Source organism: Meleagris gallopavo, chromosome 1, assembly GCF_905368555.1.
Source record: "Meleagris gallopavo chromosome 1, MGAL_WU_HG_1.1, whole genome shotgun sequence".
NCBI lineage: Eukaryota > Metazoa > Chordata > Aves > Galliformes > Phasianidae > Meleagris > Meleagris gallopavo.
In genome coordinates, this window is record NC_139404.1 from 166,981,725 (window position 1) to 166,999,385 (window position 17,661).

Below are 17,661 nucleotides of genomic sequence, written 5' to 3' on the forward strand. Positions count from 1 at the left end.
AGGCCAAGCACAGAGACAGCTCAGGCCAAGCTGCACCCAACCCAACCTCCGTTTGGTATTTTCAATTAAAAGCACAGGGCACTCTGAAAGCTTTTGTTGCACCATGGGTTCAGAAATGTTACCAAACCTGTAGGCTCCACAGATGGCACTGAGTCATGGGTGCCACACCCCAGCATGTTTGATTAGCAGTAGGAGGGTGATGATCGCAAGGATGTGCCTCAGGGACACATTGTGTGCATCCTGAATTGCTTTGTGCTGACCAGATCCCGTGGCTTCAAGGAGACAGGATGTCACCTCCTTTCTTTGTGAGATGGGTCAGGCATCCGTTCCACCAATGCTATTTTACAATACCCATCCACAAAATACACAATGGTATCACCGGTCATAAACGAACAACAAGCACATCACATGCTGTGTTTCCTCAGGTTCAACGAATCTCCTGCACACTGTATTGCTCTTGGGGTTTCTCTTTCATTCTCCCCATTTATGCATATCCTCTGAGAGGTACAAAAGTCTGCACCAGAAAGCAGGAAGAGGTGTTCTGAAGGCTTCCTTTCCTACACTGTTAAAAATTTCCTTTTCTACTTAATTCCTGAATTAGTATTACTCATTAAATGCAAGCTTATTTTGGTTCTACACGATTGAGATTAACTTTTATAGAATTCTGTAATAAAATATAATTAATTGTTCCTCACCCCAGAGCCCACATATGATCCCAGCAACTGCACGTGTCACAAGAACCCTCTTATTTATTGTGGATGTTGGAAAGGAGGAGGAGACTTGATAAGGAAGGCTTTAGTTCACTTTCCAGCTGTCTTATTCTACTTAATTCTGTAATTCTTACATCTATTTTTCCAGTGCTGCAGTATCTTCTTTTAAGTAGACATTATTTTAAAAAAATGAGACAGAAAAAGATGTTAGAGCACTTCAGAAGAAGAGGAACAACGTGTGGTAGCACTTCTCAACCTGTGCTCTATCAGCCTTCAGAACATAGCTTAGAAAATTGCAAGGCTTTAAACCCACATGCACGCAAACAAAAATAAAACATTTCCATAAAATAATAAGGAATTAGCATTCAATCTTAGTTTATTTTTCAGTTGGAAATGTTTAAAAAGCATTAAGGCGGCACTGTACCCATTAATGGTTTTATATAAACAGACATATAATGTAGAGGAACTGGGTCAAATTCAATCCTTATCTAAGAAAGACAGATGCTAGTGCAGTCAATTTTTCAGTCAAAGCCTGAATGGGCTCCATTCTAAGACTAAGAAAAAGTACTAAAAAAGAGTGAAAACTTCTGCATATCACGCATACATGGAATTGTGTCTCAGAGAAGATGTATACTTGCCTTTATACGAGGCAAGTGACTTCCCTTCATCCTATCTATTAAACTGTACCTTCCCTCTTCGTGCCATTATTGAAATTAGTCTTCGTTGATTTGTTGTTAAAGTCCCACTACCTGCGTGCTGTTTAGCTTGAAAGGAATTATCATTTTTTCATTATTTAAAAGTAGTCTCTCTGTAGCCCAGATGGCTTCTCCTAAATGTTACAGGAGGCTGCATCCAAACTGTCAAACTTGCACTGCCCCAGCTGCCCATTTGCATCTCATACCTAAGATTCTCAGCTCATGAAAGGAAATGAGGAGGATCTCCCTCAGGTTTGCAGTTATTCAAGCTTTGTCACTCTTCTCTGCCAATTCTGACTGTATTAGCAGCTTTTAGCTGTCTCAGCCCACATGTCACATTTAATGTACTACAATGACAGCTAAACTGTCACAAGATAAACCTTGTTTAAGCATCTGAGGCAAGTTCTAGTTGGAAGGGATTTCACAAGCACACAAAATCAGAGATACTGTCAGGGGTGCTCTTACAAGTCCTGGGAACCTCAGTTTTACAACAAGGTACAATAGCATCCAGTTCACATGACTCACAAGGAGACAGAAATCTGAAAGAAATGGAAGAGTCCTGACCCACAAACATCCACACTTGCTGGCCCATAGAGTCCAAAACTCTTGGGCAGCTCTGGGAAATCAACAGTCTGTGGCTCTTGAAGGGGACAGTCCTCTGGGCCCTTCCATGAAAGTGTAAAACCTTTTATCTCCCTTTGGAACACAAATCAGAGGTAAATTTCTATATCTTGCAAGTCTCTGCAGAGTGCAATACTGTACTTTATCTTCCCTTGCTTTTTTCATTAAATTTCTATAATCACACTCATGTAAAAACAACACGTTAATCATTAGTATAGTCTGAGCAAATTTCAAAAACTTATGCATCAATGAAGGTGCCACCATTACCTCCTCTCCTTCAATTCAAAACACAACCAACATTCAGACACAAGTCTACTGAGCCCACAAAGCCTGTATATTTAATAGGAGACACGATGGTGACTGCTTTAGCAAGAATTATTCTCCTTACGCATTTTAAACCCATCACTTTCACAGGTACTGAAGATAATTCCATATGATTTACCTTTCTGAACTCAGGACCATTAACCAGGCTTCTTTCTTTAGTAGGCAGGATGGATGGGACCCTGGGCAACCTGACCTAGCACCAGATCTGGAGGTTGGTGGCCCTGCCTGTGGCAGGGGGTTGGAACTTGAAGATCCTTGGGGTCTCTTCCAACCCAAGCCATTCTGTGATTCTATGATTCTATTTCAGAGCAGCACAATGCAACACTTCAGATGAATGGTAGCACTACTAATCTTCCCCTCCAAAGTGAGAAAGGCCCTTTGTGTTTCCTCTGCATCTGAGTGCAAGGTCCTGATTCAACAAGCCATGTAAGCATATGTGTAAATGCTGTCCAATACAGTACTGCTTTCTTGACTTTCTGCCTTGATGCTGAAGAGATTGCTTTGTCCTCTTTCTGTCTCCTCCTCAGTAACTCTCATTAACCCCATTTACAACAGCAACAGCCTCCATACAAAAATGATAAACTATGTCAGAGAGTACTGAAATGTAGCCTCCTTCCCTGTTAGCCTAGAGAAAAATGATGTGTGCATAGCATGGGGGGAGACATGGACAGCCTCCCATCCTGGCCATGTGCAGTCATGTGTAAAGGCACAACCAGGTGGTGAGGCATGCAGGCTGAAAACAGTGTGGACTTGTGAATTAGGATAGTCCACATTAATATAATTCACAGAATTCACAGTTGAGGAGAGTCTGCCAGATTAGGGTTTTTAGATTTTTAAAATGGCCTATCTGTATTCCATTCGATCAAATGTAAAATAAGCCACCGTTAGTAAACTCTCAAGCTGTTTCCATCCTAATCAGCTGGGGAAAATCTCCCATATCTTTTGCTTTGCAAGGAAAACACACACCAGCTGTTAGGACTTCAATGAACAATTTACACTGAGTTCTTCAATTTCTAAGAAGTCTGAATTTCTGCTACTTTGTCACTGACATCCAAATAAACAAAATAGCTCAAAGCCAAAAATCCTCAAAATCACAACTTGGAGGAATCATGCTGCAAATAAACAAACAAACAACAACAACAACAAACAAGTCTAGAGGTTCTGCTTTGAATGACTGCTTTAATCAGGTTCTGAAGGATGAAGTCAGGTGGGGAGCACAGACGCTGTATTTAAGTTTTAGTTCAAATTCTCTTAGTGCTTTATAGTTAACTGAAGATATTTCAGCTTGAGACATCAAATACCAGAGGCCTCACTGAAATTCATGTGAGTGATATTACATAATTAGCATACTGAGCTACTTGCTTTGAACCAAAAAGTTTCCAGAGAATTTTGCTTGGATGCAACAGCAACTGTGCTTACCTTTTGGTTTAGTTCATTCTAATGCAAACTCCTGCTCAATGTGGGAGAAGCACAATGTGCAAATACAGTACTTAGCTGCACAAGAGCTGTGTTAATTCTGTCACTAGGTTCTAACCTGAAATAAGGTTGTTGTTAATTAAAATCATTTTCTATGTTGTTGTGTGACTTCTTAACTAGTTACCAGAAGAGTGATGAAAGTAACTCAGGTCAGTGTCACAGAGTTGAAGGAGAACAATAATATTAGCAAAAATCTAGCACTACAATTAGAATATGAAATACCAGGGCATGTTTAGGAAACACACAAAGTTTAGAAAAGCCTGACACAGTGAGACTGCATAGGTATGTAAATAGAGACAGGTTTGATGCTTTATATGAACAGCATTTATCAGAAGTAAGTTTTGCCCTCTGGGTAGCTACGCATTAATTGGCAGTCTCATTTGTTATTCCTCAAGACCAATTAACAGCAGAATAGCTTTTAAATGGTCTTTTATGCTGTTTTGTTAGATAGATTCCTATTAAAAGCAGTAGATCAACCCTCATTTTGGATAAGGCTCCTAGATCTCAACATTTTCTTTCTGACCCCCAGAGAAGGAAGAAATTCTTTACTGTGAAGGTGGTGAGACACTGGAACAGGCTGCCCAGAGAGGCTGTGGATGCCCCCTCCCTGGAAGCATTCAAGGCCAGGCTGGATGGGGCTTTGAGCAACCTGGTCTAGAGGGAGGTGTCCCTGCCTATAGCAGGGGGTTGGAACAAAATGATCTTAAAGGTCCCTTCCAACCCAAACCATTCTATGATTCTATCTGTTGTCCTTTACTTAGCAAAAGCTCAGTGATTTTAGTAGAACTGTTCAAACATAAAGCTACTTACGTGTGTAAGTGCTTGTGGAATCAGGGCAGTGAGTGAACACAATTTTACTCCCTTTATTCTGCTGTTTCTCCACCATTAAAACCTTATCAGTCTTCTACAACATTACCTCATACCTTGTCTGTTTTTTTTTCTTGTTTTTCCAATATGGCCATGTTTTCCTTCAGAATTTTCACAATCTCAGCAGGATTTTTGTGCGATTTACTAAACAAAGGCATGTTTTTTTTCTTCACCTGGATTTCTTCTTTCAGTGTAGAAGAGGAATGCCTAAATCAAATGAGAAAAAATAGTTTTTAAGGTCTCTACAGAAATGCAATAAAAATACAAAAAGACATTATGAACAAGAGAGGGTTTTGCCTCGGGAACTGTATTCTACTTCAGCTAAGCACTAGAAATTCTCACATACACTTGATTTCAAGTTCATCAGAAATTGAATAGCCTCTGTCAGTGTGTGGAAAGCAACAACTCAGCACCTGTACAGAAGCTGGATACTTCCTAAAGCTTCAAACATACATTTCAGTGCCTCAGTTGCATTTGTATGCATATGTCAAACATTTTATTGACAGTGAGTACCTTGCAGGTTCCACTAAATTTCTGATGTTGGTTTCATATAAATTTTACCAGTTCCACTGTGATGCAGAGTAACTAACTTTAGACTCCCGCATGCCAAAAGCATCCTTTATTAAAACGGTGCAGAATAAAGACCCAGCTTATCAGCCATCACTCATCCTTTTTCAGCTGCTTTTCTTTTTTAGTCTAGAGGGTCTTGATATGACTTAGGCTAACTCCTTGAGTCTGACAGACTTCAAGAATCCATCAGAGCCTGTGGATCAGATCTCCCTTATGTAAAAACAATGTGTGAATTAAACCCAAAACAGAGTATTAGGCCTAAATGTGGACACAAATGTTTTCATGACATTTAAATGAAAGATGGAGTATTTTAGTGAAAATAAGTCTGCTTGTTTATTTTAAGACATTCCTTCTCTGTATGGCTGGAAGGACAAATACCAAGTCACTGTATTTATACACAAAAGAAACCAAGTAGCTTAGTTTGTGATCCTATAAACCATTAAGTTGCAAACTCCCATGGATTTTACTGAGAGTCTGATACAAAGACCTACTGAAGTAAACAGAAAGACTAAAGATGGGAATGTACTCTTGTTAAGGCAAGTAACACTTTACAGGGAGAGTACAGCACCACTCTGCATCCCAGCTTGTACAACACGAAGAGGAAAAAAAAAAAAAAGAAGCAAAAATGTTGTGTATTTTTCATCTCTTTCCACAACAAAAGACAACCATCATGACCAACCCTCCTCACACATATTTAACACATTAGCACAACACAAATTTATAAACAAATCACTTCCACTTCCCTGTTCCTTTTCAACTCATACAATTAAAAAAAAAAAAAAAAAAAAAAAAAAGCTTTACACAAGATGTTGTAAAGGGGAGAATTAAATGAGGGCAATGTATGATATAAAAATCATAATAGCTGTCATATAGTCACGCTTTTCCCCCCATAGTCCAAACCAACACCTCTCATGTTTTGTTGTTACTGCTGAAAAACTTCAGAGTCCCCCAGGAAGTATGATCCCTCTTGTGGCATACATCCCTATGCTAATAACCCCAAAACACCCTATGGAACTAATGCCCAGGTTACATTTATATTGTATTATAAACATAAATAGCAATCACATAAGTTGCCAAGTACAAAAATTCAAATGAGAGAGGAATATTTTAAATAACCGAAGCAAACCAAAACAAAAAAAAAGCAGCTATTCAGATTCTGTCCTAACATCTTATTAAAAACATTTCAAAATATTTGCAGATTATCTTTACAAGAACAGTTCCTATGACACAAAGGAAACATTTAAACCAAAAGTTCTTTAATAATGTCAAGAGTAGATGAATTTGTAGATAGCTTCTCACTTGTTGCTAGGTCAATTTTACAGAAATATTTTCACGCTCAAGTTCTGAAAACTCTCCTCTTTCAGATTTCCATTTACAAGCTCCTCATTACATGGTTCAAATTAATTTTCATTTCTTCAGTTTTGGCTACATAACCTTCAATACTTGGCTGAGCTCTCAACGAAGGAGTCAAAATGAGCGCTCAGTGCTGCTCCCATGGAGCTCAAAACTGTGATTTTTGGCAGCACCCTCTGACTAGCAACAGAACAGAGTCACACTTCAACTTGCCAACGTGCAAGACTGAATACTGGGTATACTCATGACTAACTCATTTGGGAATGCTCTGCTATACACTGGAAAAGGCTGGGCCTCTCATCACTTAGCTTACTTCATCTTACAGGCAAAGGCAGTATTATACAACACGTTTGTTTGAAAGCTGCTAGCAAGCACCAAGCATCCTGTAACCTCACACGTTCAGCAATTAGCACAAAAGGAACCAGTTCTGCATATTTTTATTGTCAGTAAAGACAAAGCATGAGATTGTGAAGATCTGAGAGAGACACGCGGTGAGCAAAACCTTCACTGGCAGGATGCATTTTAGAAAAAATACCATCAAGGTGTGGTAGGGTTGCTCAGACTGCCACAGGCATTTTTTCATCTTCCCCTTTTAGAGGTCACTACGTGAGGAAAAACAAAGGGGGAGATAATTTGATTTTTACATTGAAGCAGTCACGAGTGAAAAATTATGAGTTTTAAAAATAAATCTACTTTTCTAAGTGACATATTGCTGTGAGCTACAGGTATGCCTCCTCCAAAGAAGTAACTTACATAGCTGTCTAGAGTATATTGTATGTAAATAATCATTAATTTTGCTACAGTCCAGTAACACAGCTAACACTTTTCCTCTCTACAGTTCGTCTTATCACTGAGACACCACAGCGCTGCTGAGTGAGCATTTCTCTTCACTTCATACCCTACCACTGTTCTGATCACAATGGCAAAAACTGCTGATAATGTGGCAGGAAGGGACTCAAGAGACTGTTTAGCTCATCCTCCTTCTGAGCAGAGACAAGTCTCTGTTTCACTTCACTTATCAGTCTTACACACAAAGCAAAGCATCCACTGTATATGGAAGGAAATATGGAGAAAAAAAAGGAATAATGGCCATTAAAAGAGTCCCAGATGTGCATCAAAGACCTCTCTTAGCCTTAGGAAATATTTTTTAACCCATCAGCATCTGGAAATAGATGATCCATCACCTAGATAATAGTGGCAACTGCAAGTTACAGTTGTACTCAAGACCCTTTTGTTTTTCCCCATTGGAGTGTCCTAGGGGGCATACACTATTCACAGATACAGACAGAAGCAAGAGGTGGTAAAATCACTTTGCCAAGATTTGGAAGTTGTACCACTTAGTCCTAACACCAACTTTTCCATGGGGAACACTGCAAAACAAGATTCCTTTCCTTCAGATTTGTTTCTCCTGAGTGGATTCTCTAGCACCTACAAAAGAATGAGCTCTGGCTAAGGCTGTATCCACAGCTGTGACGCTTCTGCCCTGTCCTCTTTCTATCAGCTCTCTGCTCTTTAACCTTTAATTTGAAGCTTTTTTCTTCAGCAGAAGCACTAATCTGATTTAAATTCCCTATTCACTTCATGACTTATTTTCACTTTGCTTTTTTTCAGAACTCAGTATTTTCAAGATATCTAGCCCTTTGTTAAAGTTGCTTGAAACTGGTTAGTAAGCTCAGAAGTTGCTGTGGGAAGAGAAGTAGGATGAGAGACGGGCGGTGTGACCATGAAAAGCTTTGTTTCCTAAAGCAATCAGTCTGAAAATAATTGAAATACAAAGAGGAATGAGAACCAAAAAGAATGCTGTAAAGGCTTATCAGAGGTAGCTCATTCTACAATCTCTTATTAATGAAGTACAGTAGATGCCACATGTCTGACATGAAAGGATATAAAATTAAACATTAAAAAAATAAACTAGCCAAAGGAAAATGACCATGTAAGTGGAGACTGATCCTCTGAGATGGCAATAGCAATTTTGCAAGAGGACCTTATTTAGAGAGGCACAGGAATTGAGGCCCTACCAAAAAACTGTGATGACTAAGTAGGAAGACAACCATCAATACCAAAGAGGACCGGAATACCATTGCTCAGAAACCAGACAGCCTGTAGGACTGGAAAAATAAAAATGGAATAAAAAATAAAAGTTGCAAGTGTCAGACAACGTAAAACAGAAGGACAGATGAATATCTGCTTCAAGATGTCTATCCTGAGAAGTGACAGCTACCTGGTCACTACATTCGTACTTTACAGATGAGATAAAGACAAATACAAATTTGTGATGAATTAAAAAGTAATCTCCAGTAGAAATTCAAAGGCATTCATGCTTTTGTACAAAGTTTTGATGAAACCTCATGTGGAATACTGTACACAAGTGATCATCCAAGCCAAATAAAATCAGAATAAGCTTAGAAGAAAAATACAGGGAAGTCCAAGAAGTTATTTCTGCCAAAATAATAATAATAATGTACTATTTGTACACATTGGCTGTAAACTGCCAATGAACAAACTGAAGCTAAAAATGTATAGGTTTCTAACCATTGGAGCTTTGAGATTTTGAAATAACTTACTGTAACAGGCACACTATAGAGCATCTGTTCATAAATTTTTGACACTGTTGTCTGGCAGCAAGGGACAGAGCTGAATAAGCCCCTTTCTTTCCTACTTTCTAGGAAAACATTTTCCATCTAATGGTTATTCAGCAGCATATGTTTTTATAACATCAAAAATGCATTGTAGTCATTTCTGAATTCCTAACACAGAAAAGCCAACTTATAAAATATCAGTTGGGATGATGTTTCATCAGGACTCTTGTGTGAAGCTTACAAGGTGAACGAAAGAAACATCTGTGTCTTACCAACCTGACACTCAGAGCCTTTGAGAGCACCTCTCCCATTCACATGGGAAATGCCCTGGCAGCACCACATAAGGAATTATGGTTTCCAAAGTCCACAGCTGCCATCAGTATAAACAGAACATTACAGCCTTCAGTGCTCAGGAGTCCAATACTTTTCATGAACCTTACCTTTACATAAATACTTTCAAGGAGTGCTTGTTTGTGGGGGGGAAAAAAATGTGTTGATTTTATTTTAGATAAGTAACAGAAGCACCAAAAGACAATTTTAAAGCAACACTTTCTACACATCTAGCTGTATCTGTTCAAGTCTGAAAAAAACAAGTATTTCACATAGTCCAAAAGCAGTAAATTGAATCCAGAGGCACATGAGGTTTACAAGAAGTGAGCTCTAAGGACATCCGGTAGCCTGACAGAGATAACATCCCTTTATACTCACAACATGGCTTCCCTCAGAGGCCTCCAACTCTACAAGTACTTAATTAAGATGGAAAACAGTCTTCCAAAAATGCTATGTGAATACTGTTACTCCTCTTTCTCTGCAAAGGGAGAAGCTGAAGCACAGAACAATGAGAACACTTGGACCCAAGTCCACATTAAATAAAAAAAAATGAAAAAATAAGTGGCTGTGCCAGGAATGCAACCTAGATCATTTAACACTAAAGCCTATGCTTTTTTTTTTTTTTTTACCAGTCTTCAAAATCTCTCTTCTACCAGTTTATCTGCTCACAAAGGGAATGTCATAGAAAATAAAATCAATGCAACTTAAGCTCTTCAACACAGCTATGAAGCACACTATGAGATCTAGTTCTGTTTACAGGCACTCTCCCCAAGTTCTTTGCTCTTTATCATATACTTTCTTAAAAGATTACAGCACAGCTGATCTTGTAAGAAAATGAAGGAAAAATGCAGACAGCAACACCACTGTACTCATCAACCAATCCCATTATAATGTGGCTCAATTCAGTAGTTCAAAAACACCTCCTGCCCACAAAGGCAAGAATGAGAGCATGTGATCCCATCAGTGCATTCTTCTCAGATGTTCCTCTGGACAAGCAATTTGCTATCCAACAATGAATGAGTGAATAATTTCTCTCCCCTTTAGTATCTCACATTACCCTTTTCTTAGTTCCTAACCTTCATCTACTTATTTATCAGAATAAAAAGCATTTCAGTAAGTTAGTATGAGTGAAACCTTCTTCTTTGGAAATAAAGGCTTTCATTTTCCATTCACATCAGCGTGCCTTGAAGCCATATATTTTAGGTCTGAATTAGCACACTTGCTTGGTAATTTTGCCCAGTCAGTCTCTATATAATGAAAGAGATACTTTATTCTCCCTTCATGTCTCCCTCCAACAATATTTCTGAAGGTTGTTGAAATTAGAGTCAGGAACTCAAACCAGGAAACAGAAGACTTCTGATCACCTTAACAAGTCTGCACAGTCTTCTCACGTGATCCCTGCTACATTTGGCAGGCATAAGGAAATAGACCTACACAAGTAACTTCTCTTGAAAATCCTCAACAAGTATTTTTGCAAAGTACATTGCAAGTCAGAGAATGGATTAAAAGACGAGAGGGCAGTTATGAGGATAGGCTGAATGAATGCTATCTGCTTCCAACAAAATTATTCTAAAAACGCAGACATTTGTGAATAAGCCTTATTCTGTTGGTTACTTGCTGCATTTCCAGTCTTGAAAGTTCCTGCCTGGTACAAGAGTGAATGAAACTTTATCTGAAACATACAAAACCTTGCAGTAATGCCATTCACAGGGACCTAATGATGTTCAACTCAGCAAAGCTCAAGGTTTTGCACTTGGGCCGGAGGAATCCCAGGCATCTATACAGAGCCTGGAAGGAGTTCCTTGAGAGCAGCCCTGTGGAGAAGGACCTGGGGGTACTGATGAATGAAAAACTCAACATGAGCCAGCAGTGTGCCCTTGCAGCTTGGAAAGCAAATGGTATCCTGGGCTCCATCAGAAGAGGGGTGGCCAGCAGGGACAGGGAGGTGATTGTCCTTCTCTACTCTGCTCTTGTGAGGCCCCATCTGGAGTACTGCATCCAGGACTGGAGCCCCCAATACAAGAAAGACAGGGAGCTGTTGGAGAGGGTCCAGAGGAGGGCCACAAAGATGATTGGGGGCTGGAGCACTTCCTCTACAAAGACAGGCTGAGGGAGCTGGGCTTGTTCAGCCTGGAGAAAAAAAGGCAGTGGGGTGACCTCATTGCAGCCTTTCAGTACCTAAAGGGAGCCTACAAATAGGAGGGGAGTCAACTCTTTGAAAGGGTAGATAAAAGCAGGACAAGGGGAAATGGTTTGAAGTTGAGAGAGAGAAGATTTAGGTTGGATGTCAGGGGGAAGTTCTGTACTATGAGAGTGGTGAGGTGCTGGCACAGGCTGCCCAGAGAGATTGTGGATGCCCCGTCCCTGGAGGTGTTCAGGGCCAGATTGGATGGGGCCCTGGGCAGCCTGGTCTAGTATTAAATGGGGAGTTTGGTGGCCCTATGGTGGGGGGGGTGGAGGTTGATGATCCTTGAGGTCCCTTCCAACCCGGGCCATTCTGTGATTCTGTAATGCTTACTACTTCCACCACAAACACCTTTTTTTAACAGATGGTAAGCACTGTAAAGATCATAGAATATAATTACACAGGTCTGCCCTTAATGTGCCTAACCCTATAGAATAATCATAAAATAATATTAATAATATCACGTAGTTGTTCAATATATGAAACTGAAGGTGCTCGTGGTGATGCTCCACTGCAGTGCTGTGATGTAGCTCTAGCTCTACAGAAGCAATCAAATAAAGCAAAATTTCACTTTCAGTTGAATATTTGAATGCCCATTCAATGAAGAACAAAAAAAATCACAATACAGTCTTTCAAACACTGAATGGCTGTCAGGTCATTGAGGCTGCAGTTTGATAAGCCCTTTGTTCCATGACAGTGCCATGCTACTCCATGCCTACTCACAGCCCTATACCACCACCTTTCCTGGACTGGTGTTGCTATTTGCTGGGCCACGTGGTGAGGGAACATGCCAGGGAACAAAAAACAGCCTGGTGTGGGAAAAAAAAAGTCAGAACGGGTTTCCAGTCACTTTCTCCACAATCTTACAAGGACCTCAGCCAGGACAAGTGGGGAAAAAGGGGAAAGAAGGGGTACTGGCGGACAGAGGTGCTGAAGCAGCCACTGTAGCTCAGATGTTCATCAGCCAAACTTTTTGAGTTTTTGACTTTGCTGACTACTGTCCTTTTATTGCAACAAATTTTGTGCTAACAGATACAGTATTATAAAATATTTATTATAAAATAATGCTTTTGCACACCAATGCCAGGTAACATTCAGGTTCTAAAACCATGCAAAAACTGCATCCTGGGTTACCACACTCATACCTCCCTCAGCCATTCTTGTATCACATAGACCCTCCCACTCAGGCTGATTAGAATTATCAGGTTATTATTTTGCATTGAATAAAACTAGAAAGATAAGATACCAGTAAATTTTACAGCCACAATAACCAGCAGGATTAATTAGGTAACAATATTTCGGATCCCTTTTTCCATTGGTAAACATGAAGTCTTTCAAACCTAAAACATTAAGAATTCAAGTCTCTGCCTAAATACAGTCTGTAGCAAAAGTCCCACAAGCTCAGTTCTGCAGAAAGGAATCACTTAGCTTATGTCTCTGAGGTACATACAATTCTAAGATAACAGCCCTTAACAGCTTTTCACTTACTTAAAGGGAAATCAGGTTAAATTTCCATTTTGAGTAATAATAACTCTAGGAATAATGAAAACTGGTAACATAATTTAAATAACATAGGCAGCGACCAAGAGGGAACAGGACTTCCTCTAAATCCATCAGTGAGGAATATTAATGCTACTTTTCTTTTTGTTCAGTATTACTGAGTTACCCCTCTACACAGCATTAGCTTGACTATGTCTTCAGCAAGCCTGATGTGCTACTTCAGTAAGCTTCAGAATATATGAAAATAATCCACTATAGCAGTAATTTCATTTTATTGCAGTAATTATTCCAAGACAAAGTATTTGTTCATAAAAACTTCCATTAAGCTCCGTGGAAGTTCTGCCTCACTAAAAACCTCCCCACAAATAGCCCATTTCATGAAATTAGAATTTCAGGTTGACATGACCTATTGGCTATAAATAGCAAGATGGCTGATTTACATATGCAGTTTCTTGTGACAATTCACACACATGCTCATCTTACATTCATCCCTAGCAGCTCCTGAGTTTCTTATGCAAGTGGCTGTGCTCTCATTCCTCTGCATCTCGGGAGTGAGTTCGCAGCTGCAGGCAGTCGGCAGAGAGGAGCAAGAGCAATGATATATTGCAGATATTTTATTTTTGGAAACCACACTGTAAATACACCCATTTCCAGAGATATTCCATGGACACAGACAGTTTGGTCACCGAGCCAGTCCCTTATGTAACAGAAGGCGTATTGTTTAGGATTGCCTTCTTTTAAAAGCCACTCCTGGTAACACAGTTTACAAAGCTATAAAAAGCTAACGGCGTAACTATAGAGAATAAATAAATGAGCAGTTTATTAGGAAGACGCTATTTCTAACTAGAAAAAGAAAGTTCTGCCCAATTACTGAACTTCATTTAATTCGAAGGAGATGATGTCGGCCGGTACTCACTGCGTGCAGAAGGGTCCAGGCTGCCTAGGCAGCAGAGCGCAGCACCATGGCGAGGTGCTGAAGACAGCTCTCTGCCAGCATGGCCAGTCAGGGGGGCTTTCAGTTATCTCCCATATAATGTCAGCTTTTCCTTCTCGACACGTGGAGAGGAAAGCAGATTCCAGAATTCAGCCTCTCGCTCTCCTTCCGCGGAGCAACTGTTACCCTCTGGAAAAGCGTGAGCAGCAATGAGCTCCTGAGCATGCACGCACACACACACACACACTCTCTCTCTCGCACACACACACACACAAGTGCGCACTCAGAGCAGCTGTAAATTTCCACTCCCCTTTCCCTGCAGCCAGACTCTCTCGTGTGCCAGGGGCAGTTCTGCCTCGGCTCTGAGTAGCCCCGTGCCTGGCTGTGCGATGTTCCCACCGCCCTCCCCGCTTCCCACTCCCTCGCTCTCGCCTTTCTCACGGGCTCGCTCCCCCCTTTGCCTCCCTCCACGTCAGAGGATCGCGTGTAAAGCGAAAGAACACGGATGGAGCTCCGCTGAGAGATCCTCCTCGGGTTAAAGGAAGAGATGCAACAAATTTCACGTCGTTGCTGTAAGTTTCCATTCCCCTCCCGGTGCACGGGGGGCAGCTCTGACGGTCCTCGCCCCAATCACGTGGCAGCGGCTGCTGCAATTAAATTATTCACCTTGCTTTCCTGCTGAGAATGCAAATAAGGGCATCCAACAATGGTTTGTTTTGACAAGATAAAGATAAAACCAACACGCTAACGCATGACATCTTTCAGTAGAAGGAGTCCTGCCCAGAGGAGCTGAAGTTACTGCTCTTTCCTGCCGGGCTCTGTTTCTAACATGAAGATAGAATCGTTTTTCTCAAAACAATGCGTGGAAAAAAAAAAATAAATCTGCAGTAAATTCTAAACAAAACTTCAGTCTCACGGAGAAACACATTAGCTTAAAGCATCTTTACAAGGGCTAAAGTGACAGGGACAAAAACCCATGCAATTAAAATATTCTGCAGTAGTCACTACCAGCTATTATCGAGCACACTAATAGAGCAGAATGCAATTAAGGGAATTTTTAATGCTGCGTTCTTCTTTCTCAGCAGCTACTCCCCAGCAAGTGCCACACACACCAGGGCAGCCTGAGCTAGTGGTTGGCAGCCCTGCCCATGGTATGAGGTTGGAACTGGCTGGGCTTTAAGGTCCCTTCCAACTCAAGCCATCCTATGATTCTACATCCAAAGGGAGGTGTGAGTGTGACTGTCTATATCAAGAGCAGGGGAAGGAAAAATCTTTCCCAGGCACCACTAGCACTGTAGGATACTGAAATCCATCCTCATACAGAGCTTGGCCAAGCCCTGGCATGGATGCGAACTGAGCATGTATTTATGCCGAGAACAACAGCCTGGGGGGAGATTTTACCTCCTGGGTACCTCCTGTCTCCTGCTCCTTAGAACTAAGGCCAACTAAAGTTCCACATTATTCAAAATAATGCTGTATGTTATAACATTTGCTTGAGGAAATTACTCTCAGCCCTGCTGCACACCAGCATTAGACAAATGCATTTAGGGCTCACCTCTGGTTGCTATTCACAGCCCTACATTACAGACAACAACAAAACAAGTATAAAAACACCTTGGAGAGGTGTTTCGTAGGAGTACAGCCGAAATATTCACCTTTTAAAGGGCAAACATCTTTTGCTCACCATCCTAGTTCCTAAGCAAGGCAAAGAGAAGTAGTGAAAATCCCCCCTTTGAAGAGGGAAGGATCGGCAGCATGCCTGGCTTCAATCATTCCGCTATTTTAAGCACAGAGAGGCAGCAGTCCCTGCTCCCTGAACCTCACAGCATACTTCTGCATTTGCACAGGAGGCACTGAGCCACCTCCAGAGCAGCAGATTTGTGCTCCTATCTGTAAAGCATGTCGTGATTTGTGCCTGTGCTTTACAAAACACATCATCAGAACGTGTCATTCCTATGGTTCTGGACTGCCCTCAGCAGTACTGGGAATGAGTTAGTGCTGCTCCTTCTGCACCCAAAAGTACTGCAACAGGTGACACCAAGTGGCAGCGTTTGTTCTCAACCAGTACTGTGAATTACTGGTGAAATATTTTCTTAAGTGATATTGACTGTTTTTTTCAATCTTGATATCACAGCATTTGAGTAAATGTCATAGCTAGATTCAAATGGTGAGAACTCTGCCCTGGGGCTACTACTGAAGGTACTGGCTTTTCCTAAGAACACACAAAAATATGAGCATGTTATACCATTAGTTTCCACTATGTAGTTTTCTTTTTAAGAGAATTCTTTTTTTTTTTTTTCCTTTCCTTTATCTGAACTCTCCCTAGGGAAATTATATCGTACGTATACTACATTCATCATTTCAACAAATATAAAGATACCCTTCTGTTACCCCTTGGAGCTCAGCATTGGTGAGTATTAACCTGAAACTGCATGAATAATCACATGAAAATGTTACAGTTACACATTAAGGAACCCCACTGGATAAATGGTGTATCACAACGTTAACAAAAGTATTCACAGCACATTCTGATTGAGAAATGCTCTATAAGCATAAAAACATCTATAAAACTATTACCTGTTTCAGACTATGTGCATCAGTTTTCATGGTTCCAAGGAGTAAGTTGAATATGCACTCAATTTACAGTTCAGCTCTGATGGGTTTATACCTCAGGAAATATTTTTTTACTTTCCCAGGAGCTCTCTATGTGCAGGAAGAGGAAGAAACTTGTCATGCCCCCATTCCTGTGTTGTAGTCAAAAGACAGTTCAAAGGAGTGCAGCTAGTGAGGCAGAGAGCAACTTTCTGTTTTTCCTATCTTTGTTTCATCATCAGTGCAGTTAATTCTCAGATGCCAAGAAAAGATCCTGCACCAACCTCAATAAATCAAGTCATTACTTGATTACTTAATGCTCTTACCTGTTCTTTTTTTTTTTTTTTTTTTTGCCAAAAGGTTATTAAATATTTCAAAAGAAATAATGTTTTCTTCTATTCATAATTTGTAGCCATCTCAAGAAGAAGGATGATGTAATTTTGAATAGTCAACAATTCTTCATAGTCTAAAAGTACACTGAAAAAAAATGTCTGTGCACTGCTAAAGGATCCCAGCCTCCACATAATTAAATTCCATTATATTTGTTTCCTTTAAAGTGATGAGAGACCTCAGGCTAATACACTGTTAGAGAACTTCTGAGAAATGTTTGTCTTTGTTTTCTTAAATTATGCCATCTAATAAAGACCAAAGAGGGAAGAAAACAAAAGGCATTCCATTATTCTTACCCTTTATTTTCTAAAATGGGAAAGAGAAATTAAGGAGCTTGAACTATGAGTGTGGTAGCAATAAATTACAGAGGCAGATGATAAACATGCAGTACATGTATATTAATTCTGCTCATTTAATCACCCACTTACAGTCTGTCTACCTCCTCCAAGATTACTTCCAGCATTCCAAAGCCCTAAGTAGCCTCAGATAACAACCAGAAAAATGTCCTTCCTTCCCCCAAAACTGCTCAGTGGCA

At 40.4% G+C, this 17,661-nt stretch overlaps 1 protein-coding gene across 3 annotated transcripts in view; it reads right to left on the reverse strand.

The window, feature by feature from the left end:
- The window catches only part of CAB39L (calcium binding protein 39 like), a 48,202-nt gene extending 33,415 nt beyond the window's left edge, over positions 1–14,787 (reverse strand). The window contains exons 1-3 of one of the 3 annotated variants that reach the window (XM_085215874.1): positions 14,577–14,787; positions 14,127–14,333; positions 4,750–4,900 (exon numbers count right to left, since the gene is read on the reverse strand). In XM_085215874.1, coding sequence (XP_085072000.1) covers positions 4,750–4,851 — 102 coding nt within the window. In that variant the 5' untranslated portion in view covers positions 4,852–4,900; positions 14,127–14,333; positions 14,577–14,787. Of the gene's footprint in view, positions 1–4,749; positions 4,901–12,425; positions 12,520–13,693; positions 13,975–14,126; positions 14,334–14,576 lie in introns of those variants that run through there. The other 2 variants (XM_085215875.1, XM_085215873.1) reach the window with 2 other exon arrangements.
- Between the last annotated feature and the right edge of the window lie 2,874 nt (positions 14,788–17,661).